The 22,122-nt window shown below is 44.6% G+C and overlaps 1 protein-coding gene across 1 annotated transcript; it reads right to left on the reverse strand.

Annotated features, from left to right (window-relative positions):
• Nucleotides 1–1,672: 1,672 nt before the first annotated feature.
• Nucleotides 1,673–17,881, reverse strand: LOC115394022 (macrophage mannose receptor 1-like). The gene is made up of 30 exons (XM_030099137.1): nucleotides 17,741–17,881; nucleotides 17,247–17,648; nucleotides 16,333–16,506; nucleotides 15,763–15,918; nucleotides 15,563–15,676; nucleotides 15,332–15,472; nucleotides 15,070–15,249; nucleotides 14,724–14,881; nucleotides 14,514–14,630; nucleotides 14,322–14,437; nucleotides 13,752–13,900; nucleotides 12,261–12,460; nucleotides 12,078–12,184; nucleotides 11,907–11,988; nucleotides 11,658–11,808; nucleotides 11,521–11,559; nucleotides 11,264–11,427; nucleotides 11,089–11,153; nucleotides 10,880–10,980; nucleotides 10,636–10,775; nucleotides 10,379–10,487; nucleotides 10,104–10,273; nucleotides 9,689–9,794; nucleotides 9,375–9,607; nucleotides 3,646–3,811; nucleotides 3,382–3,531; nucleotides 3,171–3,287; nucleotides 2,866–3,024; nucleotides 2,540–2,572; nucleotides 1,673–2,454 (listed from the first exon to the last, which is right to left on the reverse strand). The coding sequence occupies exons 1-30, from the start codon at nucleotides 17,808–17,810 to the stop codon at nucleotides 2,225–2,227; spliced, it is 4,299 nt and encodes a 1,432-aa protein (XP_029954997.1). The 5' UTR covers nucleotides 17,811–17,881; the 3' UTR covers nucleotides 1,673–2,224.
• Nucleotides 17,882–22,122: the final 4,241 nt, after the last annotated feature.

Genomic DNA, 22,122 nt, shown 5'->3' on the forward strand with positions numbered 1-22,122 from the left:
CAGAAGAAGGGAGATTGAGCGGCGAGTACCGGCTTTATACCCTCAGGGAGGGGTGTGGTGCTGTGCCAACACAAGGGCAGGATTGGTGCGCAGGTTTCAGTTTTGGTCTCAGTGGATTGGCTGGCACCAAGAGGATTACCAATAGTGAAGCCCGTAGGCAGGCACACATACACTTGTAACTGGAGTTACGTTTAGTAACTACGAAGTTTTTAAGGAGCTTCTTCAATAACCTTATCAAAGCAAAGAAAAGAAAAACCCAATGATAACAAAAAGGATTTATATTTTCACTGCACTTTATGATAGCAGTAAAAAAATATCAGATGCGATCTCTCAAAGGCACATTCCCAAAGCACTGTTTAAAAGGTAAAAAAAAAAAGATGCATTTATATTAAAGTCATCATGCTTAACTCAACAGTCATTTATACAAAATGTGCCTTGCCAGCAAGCTCTCCTTTGGGCAGTGACCCCCCCCCCCCCCTCCATGGGCGTGCTCTGCCGCCCCCTTCACTGCATGTGATATCCGATTCATATGTGTCGCAATCGGCAGAAGTATTTGTAGTGTTCTCCCCCCACCCCCCACCCCCCACCCCCCACCTCCACCTCCAGTCTGATGCAGCTGACAGCAGCAATGCTCATGTCATTATCTCTCCCCCCCCCCCCCCTCCCCGGCTTACTGGCTCACACATATCGTCAGATCCGGGTGGATGATTGCGGTGCTCATGAGGACCCTCAGAGTGGGGGGTGTGTGCCCACATGTACGGTGCCCCCCCATGTACACTGTGCCCTAGGCCCTGCCTGTCAGGGCTTCATGCGGCACTCTGGGTGGTTCTTCCAGTGCTGCTTGGACCGAGAGGACATCGCCTGCCAGTGGTGTCACTAGGATGCCAGGTGTGGGTGGGCATTTGCCTTCCCGGGGACGGTGCAACGCTCACAATCCAGCACAGGCCCTCATTCAGCTCGGCGGGGGGGGGGGTTTACTGATCGCGACACATATGAATTGGACATCAAATGCAGCAAAATTGACATCAGAGTGTAAAGAAGCAAAGTTAGAGTTCGAATATGATTAGGAAATCTAAAGTAGTAACAAATTTAGTCAAGCGATTGGGGACAGAAGTAAAGGTTGTGAAAATTGTGCCTAATTTTTGCCTTTTGTGTTTTAGCAATCGAAAAAAACTGTAAAAACCTTTTACCTACATTTTGCTCTGAAAAACACACTTTTGCTGCCAGAATTCTTCAAAATGTCATGATCACCTTCTTGAATACGGTTGGTCACACAACAATTAGGCTACTTAAAAAATTTAAATAGATTATTTAGCAGGGCTTCATTTATTCATTGTACTGATGAAATTTGCCATTTGTGTTTCTAAATTCCGATAACCTGGAGCACTCCCATCCCTGTGAATTGTGTTTTAAAAATGTGCAATGTGTTGAGGATATTGATTCGTGGCACTACTACAATCATTTATCACATTGTTGACTTCACATCACTAACCTGGAGATCAGAGAAGCAGACTTTGGATCGGGAATTCACACGTTCAAGTATCAAAGTCGATGGGTCGCCACTGTGACCCTTGACCCCCTTCAGCTCCCTCAGAATGATGCAATGTGGCTCAATGTGGAAAAAATGAATTTTCTCCAAGGGCATTAAAAAAAATCTGATTATTTACATTTATTCATACAAATACAGTCTGTGCTGTATGGTAGGGTTTTGATTCATGACTGTTTTTTCCGCAATTTGTGTACAAAATTATTATTTTTAGTCGGAGAAGGAAATCATAAAAGTGAAACGTGAAAATAGGACAATTTAACTATATCATTATTTACTGGACATTTATTTACAATATCAAAGACCAGAGCAGACAAAATAATAAAATAACAACTTGGTTGTTCTGACACCTTCTGATTTTTCTCATGCAAATGATGTTGGGTAAACTGATTTCTGAAAGTAAAATCAAAATATTTGCACACATTTCACAAACTGCATTAATGTTTTTTGTATGCACAGAAGGTTTTGTCCCAAATCCTCTGTTTTGCTTATGTTAATTATTATATAATAATTTCACAGTACATAATTCAGTGTTAAACAGAAACAAACAAGCAAACAAAACAGCACAGGGTTTGCTTGAGATCCAGTTTCCTAATACAGTGATCAAAAAAAAAGTTGACAAGATCTGCTGGTATTGTTTGACATGATTGCGTTGGCTATCACTCCTCCGGAATCCGGCTATGCCTGCTCATTTTGCTCTATGTTGACCACCAGACCTTTGGCGTCGACAGGAGCCTGAATTGGATTGTTGAAATACAATTTGTTGTCAAAGGTGGATTCTCCCAGGATTGAGGAGGGTATTCGTTTTCGGAGGAGGATGAAGGCAGCGAGTCCAACTAAGGCAATCATAATGAGGACCACCGCAACAGGGATGCCAGCTGAGCCATGTGAAGGTTCTTTAATTTGTGCTGAGGAGGCAAAACAGACATGAACATTATCAGCGATGGAGCTTTCATTTGCCATGTTGATAATAAACCATTTTCTTCAACATACCAGCAGCTGTAGGTTTTTCTGTTGGTGTGACAACTGAGGAAAATAGATAAGAAAAAAAAAACATCAACTAGTGAATTCATCTTCGTCCCTACTGCTGTCATTCTCACGTCAACTGCAAACATCATGTTTAATGGAACTTCCTGCCTGGTCTCAGCTGTCATCCTGTCTATCAACATTGCTGACAAGAAAGAGTTCAGAGGTCATCCCCAATGTGACCATCTATTTAATGTGAAGCACTTTTTCATCCTGAACACACACCAAACATCAGATCCTCCTCATTTATCTCTAATCCATCTGAAATGATCTTCTGAAATGACTGAACCTACCTTTTGGCATTTTGCAAATGAAAGCCGAGTATCTCCTGCAGCTGTTCGTACTCCACTGTCCGCTGTCAGAATTTATAAGAACACACGTGTCTGACTTTGGCATTTCTTTCTTCCAGTTGGTATAGTCTACAACAGTGTTATCGATCCACATCCAGTCATCTGGTAAAATAAAAAAGGAAACAATATCTTCACTCTGTTGATCACCTGTATTCATTTCACCAAGCTGTCTGTCCATTAGGCATGAGTTGGTCACAACTTTAAGTGGCTATGAGACACTAAAGCTGTATTTCGCATTATATTCTCACCATTATTAGTCTTGTACAGGCCAATCCAGAAACTTTTGGCACCATCATGCAGAAGCTCCAAGTTCTGTTGTATGAACAGATTCTCAGCAGGGTCCTGGATGCTGAGTAGAGAGGCGCCTGACAGGCAGAGCCACAATAATACAATGTCATTGTTTACACACAGTGGTATAGCAGTTTAAGAGTGGATCAACTGGAATTCATAATAATGTACCCAATTTTAGACATTCCACCGAGGCGAAAGGCCAATTCACTGATTCTGAGGTGAAAAATGAATAACAATGGCCTCTGAAAGGTATCCAGCTGTTATCCTTAGATTCTGGACATCTGCCAGGGAGCTGAGGGGGCTCAGTGGGAGCTATGTCTGAAAAGGAGGCAAAAAAGTGCATGTCAATCTTCAAAACATTGGGATAAGAATACTTACAGTTAATATAAAGAGCAACAAGAAGAAGAAGGAAATAAAGGAAAACAGTCTGACCTGTCGATTTTTTGCAAAGGGAATAGTATGTGTTGGTACAAGGCGCAGTCTTCCATAATTTGTCCACATCTACATAAACACAGCCGTAGTTGTGTTTGGGTTCATTTCTTCCCCAAAAGGTGTAAGACAGAGGCCAGTTATCAACCCACTTGAAGCGACCCCCACTCTGCAAATAGATAAACAGACATGGCTGAGGAAAATATGTAGGGTGGTGATCAACAACACAGCCAAACAAAGGAAGGCAGAGAGAAGCAGCTGCAGGACTGCACTGAAAAACTGAAGAAAAAAGTCTAAATATATTAATTTATCTTGTTGTTACATCATTACATGTAAAGGAATCAGACTTCAGGATGAATTTGGCAAAACAGAATTGTTATTATTCAGTGTATTGTTACACATTTAAATATACCATCTGATGACACAACTCCCTGGCTAAAAGCTCCAGTCATTGCAAGATGACTGAAGGAGAAGCATCCTCAGATGTGTGATACCACTTATCCTCTGGTTACCCAGTGACTTCCAGGAAAGTCTGGATGACAACCGAGAAAGAATGGTGACGCTGGAGAGACAGCTGACCTCCAGGAAAGACCGACGTGGGGGTACTGGGCCAGCAACCCTGTACATAGCACTCGCAAGAGGGCACCAAGCAAGCTACGGAAGCTACAAATGAGCAATACCCCCAGAGTCTCCTGAGAGGGGGTGAGGATGAGAGACTCAAAGGGACAGATCTCACGGTTACGGCTCGGACAAGTACAATGACACAGAGAAGGCTCATCCAAACTACCATATCTGGGAAATTACCAGAGGTAAAGTGCTCTTGTGGAAAGACCTGCAAAAACTTAAGGGGCCTTAAGATACACCAGGCCAAGACAAAGTGTGGGAAGGGTGAGACTGAGGTGCAGCGCACAGATGTACAATCTGGTGAGACGCAGGAAGGCCCCAGCCAGGAGTCACCCCACAGTGCTGGAGATTTCTCAGCACCCCAGTCACCTGCACCCAAAGAGAGCACTTCAAACTCCTTACCTCAGTCGGAGGCCGTGAAAGAGCGGATCAGGTGGCCAAAAATGTCACATTCTAAAGAGTGGGTCACCTTTGATGAAGACCTGAATAGAATCCTCGAAGTCACAGTGGCGGGCACTGCAGAACGCAAATTAAACATGCTATCAGAGATCACGTATAACCTCGCAAAGGAACGGTTTGGAGCAATTGAGTAGAAAACTAGCTCTAAGCCTATGAGACAAGCAAACAGACGAGAGAGGGAAATTCAGAACCTGAGGAAGGAAATAAAGAGCCTAAACAAGAGATACAATGACAGTTGTGCTGAGGAGAAAGAAGGGATCAAGGAGATCACAAGCAACCTTCGGGATCGCCTAAGGAGGCTAAGAAGAGTGGAACGAACGCGGAAACTGAGAAGAGAAAGAGACAAGCGGAGGGCTCAGTTTATTAAGGATCCTTTTAACTTCACCAGGTCTTTACTGGAAGAAGCAAAGTCTGGGATCCTCATTAGTCCCAAGGAGGAAGTGGAGGCCTACCTCAAGGAGACACACAGTGATCCAAACAGCAACCTCCCATTGGAGGAGAATATCAATATCGGCCTGGCATAACCTCCTAACACCATGTTCAACACCATTGAACCAACCTGGAAGGAAATCCAGGAGATGGTTCAAAAGGCACGCGCTGCCTCACCTCCAGGCCCAAGTGGCCTTCCTTACAAGGTGTATAAGAAGTGTCCAAAGCTTCTTCGGCGCCTGTGGAAGTTGCTCAGGAGGATCTGGAAGAAAGGTGCTCTTCCGACCTTCTGGCAGAGAGCAGAAGGTTGCTTCATCCCCAAAGAGGAGGCCTCAGCGAGCATCAGCCAATTTAGAACAATTTCCTTACTCAGCACCGAATGCAAAATCTTCTTCTCAGTGGTGGCAAAGAGAATGTCCACGTACATGATCAAAAATGGATACGTGAACACCTCTGTTCAAAAGGGGGGTATACCAGGTTTCTCTTGATGCCTGGAACACAGTGGAATCCTGAGTCAGATGATTCGAGAGGCCCGCAGGAACAAAGGGGATTTGACTGTTGTCTGGCTGGATCTAACAAACGCCTTTGGGACCATCCCCCATGATCTAATTCGGACAGCTCTAACACACTACCGCATCCCAGACCACATCAGGTGTATGGTCAACACCTATTTGAATGGAATCAAGCTTCGCTTTAAGACAAAGGACTACATCACACAGTGGCAGCATCTTGGAAGAGGGATTGTTACAGGATGCACTGTGTCCCCCATCTTGTTTGTGATGGGCATGAATCTTCTGATTCAGGCAGGAGAAAAGGAAATCAGGGGACCCTTGATGGACTCAGGGATCCGACAACCGCCTATCAGAGGTTACATGGATGACCTCACGATTACAACGGTATCCCATGTGCAGGCTAGGTGGGTCTTGTCAAAGCTCGAAGAGATGGCTACATGGGCAAGAATGACATTCAAGCCGAAGAAATCAAGGTGCTTGATTATCAGGAAGGGTAACATTTCCTTCAAATATAGCCTTTCCATCCAAGGTGAGACCATTCCCTCCATCAAGAACCTGGGTAAGTGGTATGATGAATCTTGAACGGACCATAAAAACGTTCGCACCACTGAGAAGCAAGTGTCGACCTGGCTGGAGAAGATCGAGAAAGCAGGTCTCCCAGGGAAGTTCAAAGCGTGGCTATATCAACATGGCCTGCTTCCCAGATTGATGTGGCTACTGACTGTCTACGAGATCCCACTTTCAGTGGTGGAAGGAGTGGAGCGTAAAATCAACTCACATCTCAGAAAATGGCTTGGAATTCCACCTAGCTTCACGTCAGTAGGCCTGTACATCAGATCCGGACAACTACAACTGCCCCTCTCTTCTCTGGTAGAGGAGTTTCAAGTAGCCAAATGCAGGGTGGCACTGACTTTCAGAGAATCAAAGGACAGAAGTGTCAGAGAGGCCGGTGTAACAACAAGGTCGGGACGAAAGTGGGTGGCCTCTGCCTCTCTGGCCCAGGCTGAGGGGAGCCTGAGGCTCAAGGGCATCATTGGATCACCCTGCGTAGGGCGCCAAGGCTTAGGAATGACCCATTTTCAAACCTGGGGATCAGCTAATGCTACAGAAAGAAGAGGCATGCTCCAGGCAGAAGTAAGGAACCTAGCAGAGGAGCAAAGGAAGGCTAGAACCGTGGAGCTGGGATCGCAGGGAGCTTGGACAAAGTGGGACCTCCCTAAAAGGAAAGTGACCTGGAGCGACCTCTGGAGGCTAGAGCCCTACCGCATTTCCTTTCTGCTAAGGTCTGTCTATGACACCCTTCCATCTCCAGTGAACCTTCATAGATGGGGCTTGAAGGATGATCCATCGTGCAAGCTCTGCGGGCAGAGAGGAACCATGGCGCACATCTTGACAGGGTGCACGACAGCACTAGCCCAGGGTAGATATAGATGGCGCCATGACAAAGTACTGGCCATGCTCGCTGACATCTTAGAGCAGGAAAGAACCAGGAAACGCCCACATAAGTCCAAGCCATTCCCTGGAATAGAATTCGTCAAGGAGGGAGCAAAGATTCCCGGGCCCATAAAATCAAGGGCAGGCATCCTGCAGGCAGCCCAAGCATGGGAGCTCAGAGTTGACCTGAAGAGAAGACTTCAGTTTCCGGATTTTGTCCACACAACCCTCAGGCCTGATGCAGTACTTTTCTCCACTGTAGGAAAGAAGATCATCCTAGTCGAGCTTACTGTCCCTTGGGAGGAGGGGTGTGAAGAGGCATCTGAAAGAAAGTCTGATCTCTACAGTGACTTGGTGCAGGATTGCAAAGACAAAGGCTGGCAGACGTGACTTTACACTGTCGAGGTGGGATGTCTAGGTTTCCCTTCCCAGTCTGTCTGGAAGTTGCTGACTGCTGTGGGAATGAGAGGAATTGAGAGAAAGAAAGCGGTACGAAGACTCGGGGAGGCAGCAGAGAGAGCCTCCTGTTGGATATGGAATAGAAGAGAGGATCTGAGCTGGCAGCCAGGGGGAAGTGAGTAGTGGCTGGCCACCACTGCTGACCCGCCGACAGGAGAGTGTTATGGTTCAGGGTCGAAACACTTGAGGATCGTTGGTAACCATCTGATGACACAACCCCCTGACTAAAAGCTCCAGTCACTGCAAGATGACTGAAGGAGAAGCATCCTCGGATGTGTGATACCATGAAATTAAAATGAGTTTTGATGTTATCTTCCATACTGAAGATGTGTAATCTCTACCATTATTAATTTCAGATGTCGCTTGTAAGACTGATAGAGATTATTTGAATCACGTTAAATCATCTTGAGTCTGAGACGTTTATCTGAATTTATGTATGTGATTATTAGGGATGTGCGAGTACCGATACCAGGTATCGGTGTCAGGCCGATGCTGGTCTTATTTCAAAGTATCGGGAACTCGTGAAGACTACCGATGCCAGCCGCCGATACTCACGGCAAGAAAACCCCACACGTAGTAAACCCTCCTCACCAGCAGGTGGCGGTAGTGCAACCAAATGGGATGCAAGCTGCCAACAGACATGAAAGACGAAGAAGCTCCTCTCTGGGAGTCGCTGACAGGCACAGGGCTACACTGCAGCGGGCTGACTTCTCCATGAGTCTCATCCAGAGCAGAGACAACAGGACTGAATCCAGAACGGCTGCTCGTCTCACCAAAACTCCGCCATTGTGGAAATTCTTTTATAGAAGTGAAAACGAGCCGAGCTTTGCAGAATGCAAACTCTGCAATGCTAAAATTGCTAAAGGAGGTGCGCGATGTTGTTCATTTTCCACTAGTAATTTGTTTAAACATCTCAGAGCGAAGCTTGTGGACGAGAGTCTGACGCTGTTGTGCTGGAAAAAAGAAAACTCCGGCAGCAACTCGACGACAAACTCTGCAGAAGACCGAGAAACTGAAGAGCAGAGATCCGAGAGCAGCACAAATAACACGAGCAACTCTTTAAACTCAGGGGTTGTTCTATCTTTGACTTTAGTTCATAAAAAAATCATTAAAATTAGTACATTTAAAAACCTTAGTTCATGTAAAGTGTAAAACTCAGAGAAAACTGTTTTATCTTGCACTTAATTTCATTTAAAAGCCGTTAAAATAAGTTCATTTAAAAAAGTTTATAACTTAGAGTTGTTTGTTTACGTCTTGTAATTCAGTTCATTTAAAAAAAAAACTTACAATTCAGAGAAATTGTTTTATCTTGCACTTAATTTAATTTAAATAAGTGTAAACTCAGAGTTGTTTGTTTTATTTTTCAGACTATTATTTTGGACTTAAACATAGTGGCTGGGCTGCCTTTTGATTAGAAATAAAATTCATTTTCAAAAAGAATCTCTCATTGCATTATTTTAAATTTTATGTATATAAAGTATCGGTATGCAAGTATCGGTATCGGTGAGTACTGAAGATGAAGTACTCGTACTTGGTATCGGTCTGAAAAAAAGTGGTATCGCACATCTCTAGTGATTATTAAGAGATTTTCTTTTTCATATAACTGAATTGACTGTCTATGCAGAGAAGGGGCATTCTGATTACAGTTATACAATGTATTTGAATAAATTTTGATTATAATTTAAGCATCTTGAGGCTGGACCAAAGGTCCTCTGTTTAGGAAATCAGAATACATGATCCCTATCATAAAGTTTCAATAAAGCCTTGTGTCTTTGTATAACCTCTGTGTCATTGTAGAACTGGCAGATTTCTTACCACATTGTTGTTGAGGCCAATCCAAACAGACTGATTGAGCTTAGAGATCTGCAGCGTGATGTACGCCTGGGTTACGGGGTTCACGATACTGGCCAGATCAGCATCATCTGCTTGGCACTGCCTCCGAGCTTCATCCCATCTCATCTTCTGAGCCACCAGTTTGTAGGAGTCATTACCAAGCTTGTAGAAGGCATTTGGTGGCACGGTGGTGGGTGCCACTGCGATCTGAGAATCTGGATAAATATGAGGTCTTTTCATGAAGTATCGGCAGGAAATTCTTCCTGCCCACATGGTCCCGATAAAATCTCACTCACCGCCGTTCCTCTTGCAGATGAAGCCGAGATTTGCGTTGCAGTCCTCCACCTTCCACTGTCCTGTTATTTTGGAGATGCTCCCCACCATCATCACACAGTCAAACGCCTATCGGGCAGAGAAAGGTGCATCACTTCCCCTGGAATGTCATCACATTCATTCAGGCTGCTTGCTAGAAACTGCGTGCAGGCTTTGTATTCCTCCAAATTTCATACCATCACTGAATTTTTAGAAGATCAGTTGACCCTAATGTGTGTCTTTTAAATGCTAACCTATACTTTAATCATTCAAAAAATGGAACAATTTAGCATTAATAGCATTAAAGAACAACTTTGTTTAATTTTGACTGTTTAGAATCCATCAATAGCTTCATGGCAAAAAGTTGAACCCTCTGTCAATCACAGAGTGATAGATAACCTCTTCCATAGAATAGCGACCATTGAGTGCTGATGTTGGGTGCCCTTTGGCCCAGTTGGTGTACTTAATGGCTCTTCCATCTGTCCACACAAAATGCATTTCCCAGTTGACGTCATTCATGCCAATCCACAAGTCTTGATTGTGGTGGAGCATCTGTGTTGTTAGGAATGCTACGAAGAAAGAAATGAGAAACTCATGATGGGGAAAAAGGATGGAACAAGAAGGAAAACGGTTTTATTCAGAAAGGTGATTTCAGGATACTGCACATTGATCACCTTGCTCTCTGTCATTCAGGATAGAAACCAGATTCCCTCCCTGGTCGTGACAGTATTTCCTTGCATCCTGCCAGTTCTTATTGTCCTTCCCTGTAACTATTTTGTAGCACTGTGTCAAAAAGAGACATTTTCACTTTTATTTGTAATAATAACACAACAGCGAATTTCAATCCCAAATAAAAGGAGGGGGAAACTTTTCGAGATCAATGACTTACATGCCATCAAGACAAAAAAATGATATATCAACTTATTATTACCTTACTTTGGAAAGACAGCCACTCTGGCGCACATCCTGCTTTAGGAACTGTGGTTGGGACCATTGTTGTATTGATTGAATGGCTGCTTCTTTTACAAATGGAGGGGAACTCCAAACCACAGTTGATATCATTCCAGTATCCTAAATATACAGAGTTAATGGAAATGTTCAGAAAATGTGATCAATGAGAATTATTCTTACTTGAAGCGAACAAAAGAAATGGAGCGTCCTTGCATTTGACTGACCCATGCTCTTGTACATTGTGACACAGTTTTCATCGTTGTTTGCGAAGTTAGGCTCATTGCGCTCCCATGCAGTATACGTCACTGGAGTCCCATCTGACCAGCTGGTAATAGAATAAGAAAATGAATGATGCATCATCCTCATGACGTTACTGAATGAACTGATCAGCGGTGTTTTTCTGGAACTCCTAATATCAAGTGGAATGATTTACCTAAATGATTTATCCAAGTTCACTGTCATGCCAATGTAGTACTGTCCGTGTGAGCCTCTAGATATCTAATTGAAAGTTAAGATGTCAAATGCTTTGATGTCAAATTTTTGCTCACAGAATTTTTTAATTCTCGTTCCATGTTGCTACATTTTGATGAAGCATGAGCTTTTCTTGCCTGTTTCCAAAGAAACTTCCTCTCGCTTTCTCCTGTGATGACGGCAAGATCACCGAAGTTTGTCCTGCAGTAGGCTCGAGCATTTTCCATCGCCAGTTTATCATTGTTGATGAAGTACTGCGTGTCGTTATATATCAGCCACCCATCATCTGTCTTGTTGTATACTGTAAAGAGAAAACTGGCGTGAGGAGTCATTTAGAGCACACCAGGGCTGTACTTGTTCTACGGCAATGATAAACAAAGTGAGCCAAACCTACCTGGTTCCACAATTACAGGCTGAGGTTTGGGTTCCACTCCTGAAAACATGAGAATCACAGTACTCACTCCAAACGATAGGGAAATGCTTTATTTAATATCTGCACTTCTCTTTCAAGACTGTCTCTGCCAGTGTTACCTTTACGTATCTGGCAGATCCAGTTGTTGTAGGCGTCGCAGTGCCGATCGTTCCAATACTGTCCGTAACCGCTGTACAACTGGATCTCTGTGCAGAGCTCATTGTCATTGTGGTTATTTGGTTCCCCATGTCCCCAGTCCTCATAGGCGAACTAAATCACAGTTTTTTGGGGGGGAAATGAACATCATTATACCCTGGAATGTCAAAATTGGAGAGTATCACTTTCTGTGAATGTGAAGCGCCACTTACAGCCGATCCATCACTCCAGACAAAACCTTCACGCACGCCACGGTAGGTGAGGCCTATCCAAGCTGGCTCACCTCTGTACGACCTTTGGAAAACAGAAGCACAGATTACCTGATCGTTACCTTTGTTTTTCTGGCCTGAATTCTGATGTACATCACAGGGTATAAGCGGCACCTCAGGTCATCCGAACTGTGGATGCTCATCAGGTTTCCTCCAATGGCCTGGCAGAAGTCATTGGATTCCTGCCAAGTCTTCTTGACGTTGTTTGCGTTCTTGTAATACTATTTGATGAATAGAAAAGATCAGTGTCATTTACTTCAAGCAGCACAACTTTCATTGCTGTGTTTATTTTCCTACTTTGTAGCAGGTGTTTCTGCCGGCAACAGGGTTCCAGCCGGACGCACAGTACAGGGTCGGAGTGGTGGGTGGAACTGTTGTCACGTGCACACCCTCGGCCCCCTTCTTGCAGATATATTTCTCCTTCCTGCTGCAGCTGATGACGTCCCAAAGCCCGGCAAACATCCCAGTTGTCATTGCAACACATCCCTGATGTCTGTCTTTTTTTTTTTTCAATCAAATAACGAAAAAACAAACAAACAAGTAAACTGAACTGAAAGATGTACAATGCATGAACTTCGAGCAATCAAACACAGGCCCAGCAGTGACTCTGCTGAAAGTGGATTAAACAATCCCTGGATGTTTACCTCCGACACGAGGTTATGTAATTATGTCAGTTTGTTGGTTGGTTGGTTGGTTGGTTGGTTGGTTAGCAAGATCCCGGAAAAAGTAATTGACAGATTGCAATGAAACTTTGTGGAAAGGTGGGTCTTGGGCTAACTTAGAATTGATTAAATTTTGGTGATGATCCGGATCACTGTCTGGATCCAGGATTTTTTTAAAGGATTCTTTATCATTCAGAGATAGGGAGTCTTTCACATGGTTGGGCAGGCCCGCCGACAGGGGGCGACAAACGGCTGGTTCACTTCGGACGCGCTGCTTCCGACGCGGAAGTGCGAAGCGCCGCGCACCGACTGTCAGATCGGCGCAACTGTTAACCTATCTGACGGTTCATAGAGGAGACGTGGGGGACCGCCGCGTGCGTAGCGGCTCGCACTGTGGAGCACAGCCACTCCGCTCCTCTCTATTTTCTCCACGAGCCGCGCACCGTGCACAGCCAGTTGTAAAGCTGGACAGAGCAGATTGCACCTCACAGGAAGTGGGGAACGGAAAATACGAGAGAACCCGATCAATTTTCAAGTTAAAATGAAGTAAAATAACGTCAATTATGTTGCTTTTCGGTTTTCCTTTTCAGATAAACACACACACACACAGGGAGAGAGAGCGACAGAGAGAGGCACTGCACGCTGCAGCGCTCCGCTCCGATCACACCCCCGATCACAATGTTGGTTTATTATATATGGTGTTCTTATGGTTGTTGGTGACTGATTTGAGCTGTGGCGGAGGTCTGCGCTCTCTGAGTGCCAATTTCTAGTTTTCTTCTTTTTTTCCCCCCCGAATAAAGACTCATTATGGTTTGTTTTCAAGACAGTTTCTTGAGCCTTTTTTTTTTTTAGAGAAGACCTTATTTTATCTTGACAATGCTCAACAGTGATGCACAATCACATCAAGAACAAGTCAACATTGTGCTTTCTTAACTTTTCTTGAGGTTTGTTTTGTCAAGTTCAAAATGTCAAGATATTTTTGTGACATTGTAGAATATTTTGATTTCAAAATCAAATTGGTTGCTTATGTTATATCATAAATCTTTTTAATTTTTAATTTTTTAAAACATTATTCCCCCCTTTTGGGATTATTGGATTTTTAATACGATAAGTTTGTTTAGTTTACCTGGCATTCCTGCATTGAAATGAGTGAAGGTAACTTTTCTTCTCGTCATCCACTTGAACGTGCTTTTGTCAGCTGTGTTGGAAAGACCCATCCAGAAATACTTCTCTGGCCTCAAACCCACCAAACTCACCAAGAAAGCATTCTCATACCTGCAATGAAATGCACAGAAACAGAAAAGTGAGGAGGTAAAATGACAAGAAAGTTATTTAGCAAAGCTGTAAATGGTAAATGGACTACACTTGTACAGCACTTTTTACCCTGCTTGACAGAGCCCAAAGCGCTTCACACTGCAATATCACATCAACCCTTTCACACCATACTCGGTGGTGGGAAGCTACTACTGTAGCCACAGCTGCCCTGGGGCAGACTGACAGAAGCGAGGCTGCCAATCTGCGCCATCGGCCCCTCCGACCACCACCAACCATTCACTCTGTGGATTTCCAGGGAAATTAATCAACTTTTAAATTACAATAATGCAAAACAGCTTAGTTCAGTAACAATCACTCCATAAGCGTTTGATTCTTTCATGAGGTGGAATCTGTATGGGATCTTCACATCACGATGCAGTACCTGTCAGTTATATCCACCAGACTGGCCCCAGCCTGTGAGCACGCCTGCTTTGCCTCTTCAAACGTTTTTGCTTCCACTCCACTGTTGTAACAGTATGAACCAAACCTGACAGAGCCCTGAAAAGTCAAAACACTGTGATATTAAGTATTACTCCCACTATGATAATACTTGTTTTCAAAAATCACCACTCACAATTACGCATCCTGGGTTGACGTCTTCCTGGATCCCTTCAGCTGGCTTGGTGGATCCTTTCTTCTTACAGATGTAACCGTACGTCTTCTCACAGATGTGATCTGCCCACTTCCCATCCTGCAGGGAAAACCATGTAACTGTCAGAGCTGTTGCAGTGTTGATGTTGTCTCGGCCTTTCGGTTGGTTTGTTTTCACGGTGGCGGTTGTTACCTTCCCCCTGATGAGGACGCAGTCTTCTTGGAAGCTGGCGGAGTGAGAGGGCTCGCTGCTCAGCCACTGGGTGAAGGTGACGTCGGAGTTATCGGACCATTCAAACAGCATGTGGCTCCGCTGGTCATTCAGGCCGATCCAGAGGACATCAGTCGGCACTGAGGTTAGAAATATACAAAGCAGTGAGTCATATAACAGCTAATAATCCAAGATAAATAGATCCACCTTGCACCGTTTACTTTGTTGCCAAGATATTCAAATACTCTCAATAAATTCATATGAATGTCTGTTGTAATGCTGTACTTTAGTCCTACATGATGGTTGTTTGGGTTCGTTCTATACTTACAATATCCAGACTGAGAGATAATGAAGCTTTGTTCCTCGATATTGTGTATGCTGGCCAGATCTGCCTCGTCCTTGCGGCATGCAGCCAGAGCATCTTTCCACATCTTTTTACTTCTCTCCAAGTAGTAGCAGTTTCCTGCGTAGGGGACCCAGTGATTGGGGCAGAAGCTGGGCTCCTTGCCTATGAACAGATATATAAAGAGCTGAGCGTTCAATCTTGTGCCGCTTTGTTTTTTTCCGGTCATTTTTAATAAAAGTCCTACTTGGTGGTGGAGGCAGACTGGTTGAGTTTCCTCTGTGACAGATGTAGCCAAGTTTCTTAGAGCAGGCACTGGTTTCCCATTTTGAAGCTTTTGCAGGATTCAGCGTCGCACAGGAGAGCCCGGGCTCCGATGAGGGATGACCTGCAGGAAGTGCAGAGTGTAGTTCCTGAGTGTCTTTTTAATTTACCTAAACTCTAAAAACACATCATAGAACACCAAATGGACACGTACCTGGAGCCCAGTTCAGATACCTGAATGGGTTTCCATTGCTCCACTGCCAACCAGTCTCAGACGTCAGGCTGTTCAGTCCGATCCAAAGAGGTGCTCCCAAATGACTTGTTAACCCTGCTTCACCACAAGCGAGAAAAAAAAAAAAGGAGGTTTAAAACGGCATGAAAATGGACGGGTGGTGAGAGGGGGTGGCCACGTACCTGAGATATATGACTGCTCGTGGAGCTCCACGATGCTGAGGAGGTCTGCTCCCTGCTGCTGGCAGCTCTTCCTGGCTTGATGCCAGGTCAACGCTGACTGCAAGTTCCTTTGATACTGGGCCCCCGTGACTGGCTCAGTGTCCCAGCCAGCGGAGTCTACATTCAGGAAAAGACACACCATTAAACTACTGGATGATGAGTATGAGAAATAAGGGTCAAAGTGTGTTCTGATGCTGATTGACACATATCTCTGGTTTATAAAAGACTGCGGTGAAGTGAAATGCTTTTATTTTTCAGCTGTTTTCCTGCTCCAGACTTAGAGCAACGTCAGGGGAAAGAAGGGATGGAAAGAGGAAAGCAAGGACAGGGCTGTGTTGACAAGTCGTGACAGGAAGTGGTGCTGTTGTTCTACCAGTGGACCGGAGCGAGGAGGGGTCAGAAACCAGACCTGTGAGTGCTGACCTCAGTAAAATAAAGCCAGATAACTGTGGGGGGTGTATCGCAGTGACTGTGAAGTGCGGCGCTACTGCCTGAAAGAGCAAACCGGTCATTTTGTGTTTTGATACTGACCTTTAGTAGGACAAAACCCCCACTTCTTGCTCTTGTCATAGTCTCTGTCTGTGCCACACCACAGCAGTCCATCTGCACGTGCATCCTTTGTGCATTCGGAGTACCAATTATCGCCGTACTTGAAAGGAAACTGACAAGGTGCTCCAAAGGAATTACCTCCAAGGGTGAAAATCTCTGAGGAGATACAGATCATCGATTTAACGTCAGTGGCATCGAGACTGAGCAAATTGAAGATATTTTGTGTCGTCATGACTTCACTTAGATGGAGAATACAACTCTAATACTAAAGCCAAGCGTCTGTTATTATGTTTAAGTGGAAATTTGAAGCTTGTATATGTCACTTGAAGCTTCACAGACCTCTGACTGAAATGACACCTTTTACTTAATAAGTAACGCATAAATAAATAAGTAAATAAATAAATTATTTTTGTGGGATTTTTCACTTGTTTTTTTGAAGTGAAAGTCATTTTTCGGTACATACGAGTATAAACACACATACTGGACTTTTTTTTTTTTTAAGCATACAAAAACACTGCCAGAGTGCTATCAAAAGCCTGTCTGACAAACAATAGAAATATTGATTTAGAAATCTGTATTCAGCCACTGTTTCAAGCATTTGCAAAACGTGCTCTTGCAATTTGGAATTAAAATGGTTTAATTTCAATTTTTTTCTCATTGACATTGCTTATAAAAAAAAAAGTTTAGTTCTCCAAGATATTCAGTTTGGTTTAACAAAGTCATGTGTAACCTGTACAAACTACTAATGCCACTAATGTTTCTGTAGCGTGACTCAGCATTTTGAAGCCGTCGGGTTTAAAACAGCTTCATGTTGAACCAGTATGTGTGTTTTAATACAAAACACTCAGATAACGACAGCATCACAGCTTCCTTCATTGTTCACCAATTCTGGCTACCTTGAAAGCCCTTTGAGCAGAGGTCATTCTGAGTGCCGTATATCCTCCAGCGACTCCAGACTCCCGAGCCTTTGTAGATCATTATGCTCCTCTCAAGGAAGTTGCCATAGTTGAGGTGCAGGTCCTCGTCTTTCAGGCCAAACAGGGTGTCGTTCTTACACTGCCAGTGCTGCAGGATGTTGTTCTCGTCGCACTCGAAGAGGGCCACCTTCACCCAGTTTTTGATCTCCGTGGCACCCAGACACAGCTTATGAGAGATGCTGAGGATGCGGGACTCCGAAGCCCAGCGAAACTGCTGGTCCTTGGCACGAGGGTTGCAAGGGCCGGCTGTCAGGGAGGTGGGGCCCTCCACCCTTACGCACTTGTTGTGGTCAACGTTGAAGATCAGGAAGGTGCCGCTGTCTGGAACAGAACACAGCAGAACAGTGGTTCTAAAACACTTCGAGAGCCTTTTGCAGAATTAAAGGTGAAGTCACTGAAACAATAGTCCTTACCGATGTCAGCAGTGATGCAGAGGACTTGCAGGAGGCAGATGACGACAGTAAAATGCAACGAGGGCAACATTATCAACACTCAGTGGTGAACGAGGCAGCAGAAGAGCTTTCCAGTTGTGCATGGAGCAGACCGATGTGCTCCAATGCATGTGGCATGGAGCAGCAGTGACACCGAGATACGGTGCCTTCCCCTCTTAATCACTGTGATGGACATCCTGTCACATGAGTTCTTACTGCTGGCCACAGAACTGCAGCATTCACCAGCTTTCACTGACCTCTGGGCTGAGTGGAGGAAGGCAGGAAGTGGGAAACAATCTGATCACATTATTCAGCAAGAACATTCGTGAACCAACATTGTCAAGCTGTGAAAAACAAAACACGTAGAAAGTGAACATTTTGAATCATTATTTTCAAAGTATCATTTTCATTAGATGTTTTAATTTTTTCTACGATTTGTTTTTATTCATTAGAGATGATGCATCAGCCTGAGCTTGAATCTGCACCTGTTTAAAAACCCTGGAGACCAGATGGTGACTTCACACCAAAGTGAATGAGGACTGAATGAAGTGTGCAGCTTTTTGCTGATGCTGTGGATTTCTTTGTGGGACACCACCTCCCAAGAGGACTGCGAGGAGTGCAGTGATGATACAAGTCAGTGGATGGAGAGGACAGGAGGAAATCCTGCTTCCTATTGGGGGAAACAACTGTTGATCTGACTACCGAGCCTTAGAACTGCATGAGTACCCAGCGACACCCCTCAGATGTGCAGATGTAAATAGAGATAAGTGAAGAGTTCTGACTTCTTGTATTCGCTTCAAATTTAAAAGCCCTCCAACATGTGACCCAGACATATGTCGTACTCTGACCTATTCTTGTTTGTCGAGGAATGACGGGAAACCTTGTCCCCTGGGGCCTGAGGTTCTGTGCAGGAGGTTTACAGTCACGGAAGATAAAATCCTGTGAAAGTTCTTATCAGTAAACTCTTACTGCAGTGATATACGGGCAAAGCTAGGAACAGCAAGCTTCGTCAGATTCCTATGAAACTTCATTACATAAGTGTACTGAACATACGAACATTTACACAATTTACCTATGTTAACATTGTCTTGGTCATGAATATAATTGATCTAATCTTCATCAAATTGAAGGGTTTTTCTCTGTCTGGGAGAGGATGAAATCAGTCGGAGCCAAAGTCCAGCAGAAAGGATGTCTTTTATTACAAGGTGCGCAATCAGGGAGCAGATTCACACAGTTCAGAGTCTGTAAGTGAAAAAGCCGAAGCGGTTCTCATCCATCACTGTCTTATACTTTCTCTGAGGTGTGGTCAGTATGACATAAGTTACTAAGAATCTTCTGAAGAGCAGCATTAAGCAAAACAAATCCTTAATAAGCGGCCTGGGCAGGGGTCATAATGACCTGTACCAGGTTCGTGCAGGCACCGCATTCCAACAGGACACATCAGCAAGCAAAAGCTTCTTTTAACAGTACAGAGTATCACCAGTGTATTTTTCACCCTTCAGTCCCCCTTTGAACTATGTAAAAAGTTCACATAGCATGCCAATAGAAAGCCATATAAAATGCATTGTTATAAAATCCATATAAAATGTTACAAAAACGATTAGTATAATAATCCGTATAAAGTGTTGCAAAAGTGTTTCCTTCTCGATCCGGGTTATCTCACATATGTACTGGATGGAAAACCTTTCCTCCAGGAACTTGAAACCTTCACAATACCACAGACCACAACTCCAGCAATGAGCATTAGATTATATATTGTCAGCAGAAAACAGCAATTGAGCAGAAATTTTGATTTTGTGAGTCCCCCTTTGAGGTTCACTGGAACCTCACACCACCAATCAAAATTTAGAGAGCAGCACGGGCTGCTATGTTTGAATTGGTAGCGAATTCAGAACCACTAATTGTAGTTGGGGTTGGACTCGGGGAAGGTGCAGTATCAGTAGACTGATACCTTTCCCAGGGACGTTCCAGACAGATCAAAGCTATAGCCACACACAGAGATACAAAGAATACGTGGGTGGACCCAAAAGTTCCCGGACTGTAGTTATAACTTTTTATTTTTCAATCTTCGCAATTATTTGAAACTGTCACCTTCAAAATACTCTGCTTTGGCTTGAATACAACGCTGCACCCGAGATTGTCACTGTTCAGAAGAGTCGCCATGACCGTGCGTAACTGTGCCGATTAGATAGAACTTCGATTTCCCCTCCCCCGCCTGTATGCCTGTCTTACCTTTCCGCTGCCGCTCCAGTTTCATCTTTGACAACAAAAAGCAGTCGCCTGGGGCCAGATCAGGGGAATATGGCGGTGGGGAGGCTGGCTGGTCACGGTTTTCGTCCAAAAATATGCTTTATGCGAAACATTTGGTGCTATTTCTGTGCGTAACGGGGCGTCCTGTGGTCTGCTGTCTGCTATGATGCGGCCATTTCCGGGTGCCTTCGTCTCACTGCTTCTAATAACCGCCTGAGGATGATCTGTCTGGATCTCTACAATACTCCCATCAGTTCTGCAATGTCATCAAAAGTCCTGCGTGGATCTACCATGACGTCTTCTTCAGTTTTTGTGACGTTTTCCTCTGTTCTGGAAGTGGATTGTTGTCCTTTGCGTGCCTGGTCGTCGTGATGTACTCTGATTACTCTTAAAGCGCCCAAACCACTCAGACATCCTAAGAATCCTTCTTAAAGGATGTCTGCAGCATGGTGAGTGTTTCTGCCGCAGTTTTTCCCAATAAAAAACAAAATGTTTTGACAGAGCGCATATCCGTGGATATCCGCCATCTTGAAAAATCGAAGAGCAGGGTGTAACTCTGTCAACATAAACAATGATTGTCAGCTGACCGCATCAAGGGGGAAGACCAAACCTGGCACAGTTATGCATGAGGTTATCCTGTCGCAACATCTAGTGGCCAAAGTCGGAACTTCATTGTATTTTTTTATTAATGCAATCAGTCCGGAAACTTTTGGGTCCCCCCTCGTACAAACCACATTGTCCTTCGTGTGAGCCACGGGTCACCCCAAGGTGCCCACCTAGGCCGGGATCTGCTCGTTAATGCAGTGTACCGGTTCATCGTTTCCTGCAAAAATGAACACACACAACAAAATACAAAGTAGGAGGGTCTTCCACCCTTGCCCTACTTAATTCTTGCATTGGTAGCTTGGCACGCTACTTGGAGAAGGGTGAGCGCTCCGGAATCCTCACCTCCTTTCACCTCTCAATGTTCCTGGAATCTTGTCTTCTGAGGCTAAGGGTGGACTACATTGCCTCTTTCTCGTGGGGAGCGTTATTCTGACTCCTTGTTGCTTGGCTGAGGCGTGGTCGGGATGGTGTGACTTAGATGGTACCACGTGTCACCCTTTCCTTGAAGCCAGACCGCGTGGGAGGTACGTTCCGTCACCTCGTATGGTCCAGTCCAACGGGGTTCAGACCACTTCCTCTTGTAGGCCTTCAGCAGAACGTGAGTCGCACCACCGTCTTCAGTCACATGGGGCGTTGATTGTGACTCTTCAGGACCTCTGGCGTTCTGGAACCTGGAATTATAAACACTCACAACATCAGCCATGACATGCTTACCTTCACCAGTCTTTGTGGGCAACGGTCCTGTTGGTCCTGGGAAACTCCGCTGAGTGTTAAGTTCATACGGAGACATTCCTCTCCTAGAACTTAAAGACATTCTGACAGACATCAGTGCAAGAGGGAGTGCCTTTAACCACGTCAGTCCTGTTGAAGTCATAATTTTAGCCAGTTTTTCTTTCAAAGTTCTGTTCATTCTCTCCACCAGTCCTTGGGACTGAGGATGGTACACTGAACCAAATTTGTGCCTGAGCCCAAGCATCTTTTCCACCTCTTGGAGGTGTGTGTTTTTGAAATGTATACCATTGTCAGATCTTATTAGTTTGGGGAACCCATGGGTTGGAATATAATGGTTTACCAAGGCTTTTACCACATTCTGTGCTGTTTCTCTACTGCATGGATATGCTTCTGGCCAGCCTGAATAGCTGTCCACAATTACCAGCAGGTACCTGTACCCATTGCAAGTGGTGATCATGTCAGTGAAGTCCATTATCACCTCAAGTCCAGGTCTCGTCAGATGTTGTCTCGCATTGTTCTCAGTAGGTTTTGTTGCAGGTCTGGAGTTGTGACACTTACATATAGTGCAGTTGGACAGTTCTTCATGAACCACATGGGTCATGAAAGGGTGCCACCAATGTTGTAGCCTGCGCAGGACTTCCTTTTGACCACAGTGATCTGGTAGATGTGCCTCCTGGATCATGGAGATCAGTCGGCTTTGTGGTATTGCTGGCTTGTCGTGACCTGTCCACAGTCCGTCGTCACTCACCTTTGCTCCTCTCCGCAACCACATCGAC

Source organism: Salarias fasciatus, chromosome 9 (assembly GCF_902148845.1).
Source record: "Salarias fasciatus chromosome 9, fSalaFa1.1, whole genome shotgun sequence".
Taxonomy (NCBI): Eukaryota; Metazoa; Chordata; class Actinopteri; order Blenniiformes; family Blenniidae; genus Salarias; species Salarias fasciatus.

Excerpts from the sequence above, each read along its gene's own strand:
- LOC115394022 (XM_030099137.1), bottom strand. The coding sequence starts at position 17,810 with ATGTTGCCCTCGTTGCATTTTACTGTCGTCATCTGCCTCCTGCAAGTC. Across the intron at positions 16,507-17,246 it reads CTGCTCAAAGGGCTTTCAAG|AGATTTTCACCCTTGGAGGT; the intron begins GTAGCCAGAATT and ends GTATCTCCTCAG. Across the intron at positions 15,250-15,331 it reads CAGTCTGCCTCCACCACCAA|GCAAGGAGCCCAGCTTCTGC; the intron begins GTAGGACTTTTA and ends ATCTGTTCATAG.